Below are 3,040 nucleotides of genomic sequence, written 5' to 3'. Positions count from 1 at the left end.
TCCCTCCGTAATGCTCTTAGGCCTACTATAAAGAAAATTGAGCGTGGAACAATCAAAGACCTGGCACAAACCCTGCTCATTGAAAATCAGTCCATTTTGCCAAGTATCCCTGATGTTGCCACAGCACTGAAATTGTTTTTAACTATACCCGTGACTGTTGCCAGTGCAGAGAGATCTTTCTCAAAACTTAAATTAATAAAGACATATTTGAGGAGCACAATGTCGCAAGAGAGACTGTCTGGGTTAGCAGTCCTTAGTATTGAGAGCCGACGCGCGCGCAGTATAGATTTAAAGACTGTTATACAGGACTTTGCGCAGAAGAATGCCAGGAGACGCGCTCGTATAAAATAATAGGCCTACAAAGCAGCTCCTGATTGCATCCTCTATGTAGCCTATATGTGTTTTATTTGTTTGTTTTTTGTAGGCTACTTTTCTTTTATACAGAATGTTATATATATGTGAACCGTTCCGTTGTGTGAACTCCAATGATGATAGGCTATAACGTTCTACAATATACCTTCATGTTACAAAAAATACACAGCCACTTGTTTGTATTTGTCAATGATGTTTAAATCAGATGTATATTATTATACAGTTCCTACTGACCTTACTGTTTAAATCAGATGTATATTATACAGAAATGTCCTACTGACCTATAGGCCTATACTGTTTACAAAAGATGCCTGAAAAAATAAACATTTAAAAAAGTGGCCACGATGTCTATCCCATGTCACTCGATTATTGATTTAGGGGAGGGGGCGGGGCCCCATGGTCCGACCTGCGGGGGAGCCCCGCAATATTGCGCAACGCCACTGCTCTCAGTGTTTAGATAGTTAACTTTAGTCTAAGTTATCTCAGTGGGTCTCAAACGGTTTGGTCACGATTAATGTAAACAATTATTTCCGAGGCACACGTTTATATGATCATTATAGTTATAAAAAAATAAGAGAATAAATGAAAAACAGGTATGAAATACTATAGGACAGTAAAAAAAGAATACAGTTTAAAAGGGTGATTTGTAAAATATCCATAAAGAAAAAGTAAATCTGTTTACAGTTCTGTTTCATATGGGTGTTTTGGGAGATGTAGCCATAGATCTCTTCATTTTGCTCTCAACGTGCACCAGATTGATGCTTTTAACTTAAATATTTAGAAATAAATCTTCCCGGGGGAGCATGCCCCCGGACCCCCCTATGTTAGGTCCACACACCACCTTTAAAAATTGCACGTTACCCCTGCTTACACCTATATGCCGTAAGCTGATTATCGTGCCTTCATTGTAACAGTCTCGGGTACACTCTGTATTTGCGTGGGGAGTGTTGCAGTAGAAAGCTCCACTGTAGCGACCGGTACATTCATGGGAAACCCTAAATGTTTGAGCACCCTCTATGAAACTTCAAGCTACCCCACAGCATCCCCAAAATAAATCTCGGCGCCGCCACTGAGCCTCGACTATTTGTGTTGGGGGGGGGCCCAACTTTTTCTTTTTCTCCAAAGGGGGGGGGCCTGACAGAAAAAGTTTGAGAACCACTGCCCTAAATCAACCCTATGTTGATCTCCAATGGTGTCGTTTAATTATTTGCCTTACTGGACATTGTAATCGGGGCTCCTTGTAGATATCCATCGTTTTCTTAAATTTGGGATCGGATTGACTAAAACTTCAGAATTTGTTTTTACCACCACTCAAATGACAGTGAAGGTTTTCCCCCCCAAAAAGAGGCGTGGCCTTGCGTAGAGGGAGAGTACCAGGATACGTTGCTCTCATCTATAGTGGAACAGCTTTGGAGCTCCCCTAAACACCATCTTTGCTCGATGTTTGGCCAGCTGCACTGGTTTGCACTCCTCTCTATCTCATAGTATTCCTCAGAAATAGCTGGTCACAAATCTGACGTCAGAAGGGTTTGGGGGGGGGAGTGAGTTTCTGAAGATACCAGACCATCCGATAAGCAGCTCTGATGAATGCGGGACCTTTTAGTTACAAAAAGGTTCAGAATTGTCTTTAAACAGCTGGGCGAAGCAGTTTTTAGCAAATGTCTCTTAAGCAGGAGTTCATTTGTCAAGGATTATTTTCTGCAGAGGATTAACACACATGTTGTGCTCTAGTGAGTATTTACAGAAGCAGCACAGCATGTTGGACGATTCGAAATATACTAACAATTTTCAATCTAAATGTAATTGTTTTTTAATAACAAGGAAGGCCACATCAAATAAGAGTATATCAGGCTTAAGCTAGACACATCATTCTTGTTGGTGGTGGTCTTTTTTTGTATGATTTGTTGACAATAAAAATCTAAAATATCACCAGACTTATCCTTTAAGCTTACTGGGTTTCTTGTGCATAAATCGTTTTAATGATCCATATATATTTGTCTTCTTTGTGGGCAAAAGCCAACATATTTGTGTTATTTTCTGAATTTATGTCTCACCATTACTTTTCTATGAGTCACAACCAAGGACTAAAAACACTCCCAGGGCCACAAACAGGAAAACAGCAAGGTCAGTATTTACTGTGGCGTTGGTAATATAAAGCTAACCTCAGTGCTAGTGTCTCCAATTACGACAGACCAGTGGCTCGCCGCTCTTTCTTAATAGTTTCCCCGTATCTGACACTCTTCATTTCACGTAATGAGATTCAAGATGTGAAATAAAGGTATGCATATGATTTGGTACAAGGGCTGAAAATGAGATACTTCAAACACGACAACAATTACAGCTGAAGAGAAAACTGTGGTGGCTACAAACCAGACATCTGTTCTCCGTCCCTCATTGGGCTGAAAAGAAGCCGCAGGGGCCTCGTCGCCAAGGAGCCCCTTATCTAATCGATCTGCCAACTTATTTGTCACCGCGGCCTCCCATTGACCAGCAGTCCACTCAGCCTAATGGTGCGGTCATCTGTCGCCTCATCTCCAGGGTGGGAGGGTTATTCAGAAATGTAATCTGTTACAATTACTAGTTACCTTTTGGCAACCAGTAACCTAATCAAAGTACACTGAAAAAACTGCAACGTTGACGTTAATTAAATGCACTATGTCAACAGGTT

The 3,040-nt window shown here is 41.0% G+C and overlaps 1 protein-coding gene across 1 annotated transcript in view; it reads right to left on the bottom strand.

Annotated features, from left to right (window-relative positions):
- Nucleotides 1–2,049: 2,049 nt before the first annotated feature.
- Nucleotides 2,050–3,040, bottom strand: part of LOC117462166 (major facilitator superfamily domain-containing protein 8-like) — a 14,341-nt gene continuing 13,350 nt past the window's right edge. Inside the window, exon 7 of the mRNA XM_034104253.1 lies at nt 2,050–2,070. Coding sequence (XP_033960144.1) covers nt 2,050–2,070 — 21 coding nt within the window. The remainder of the gene's footprint in view (nt 2,071–3,040) is intronic.

The sequence above is a fragment of the Pseudochaenichthys georgianus genome, chromosome 17 (assembly GCF_902827115.2).
Source record: "Pseudochaenichthys georgianus chromosome 17, fPseGeo1.2, whole genome shotgun sequence".
In the NCBI taxonomy this organism is placed as follows: domain Eukaryota; kingdom Metazoa; phylum Chordata; class Actinopteri; order Perciformes; family Channichthyidae; genus Pseudochaenichthys; species Pseudochaenichthys georgianus.
Note: the sequence above shows the minus strand (reverse complement) of the source record. Positions and strands in the feature narration are given on the sequence as shown.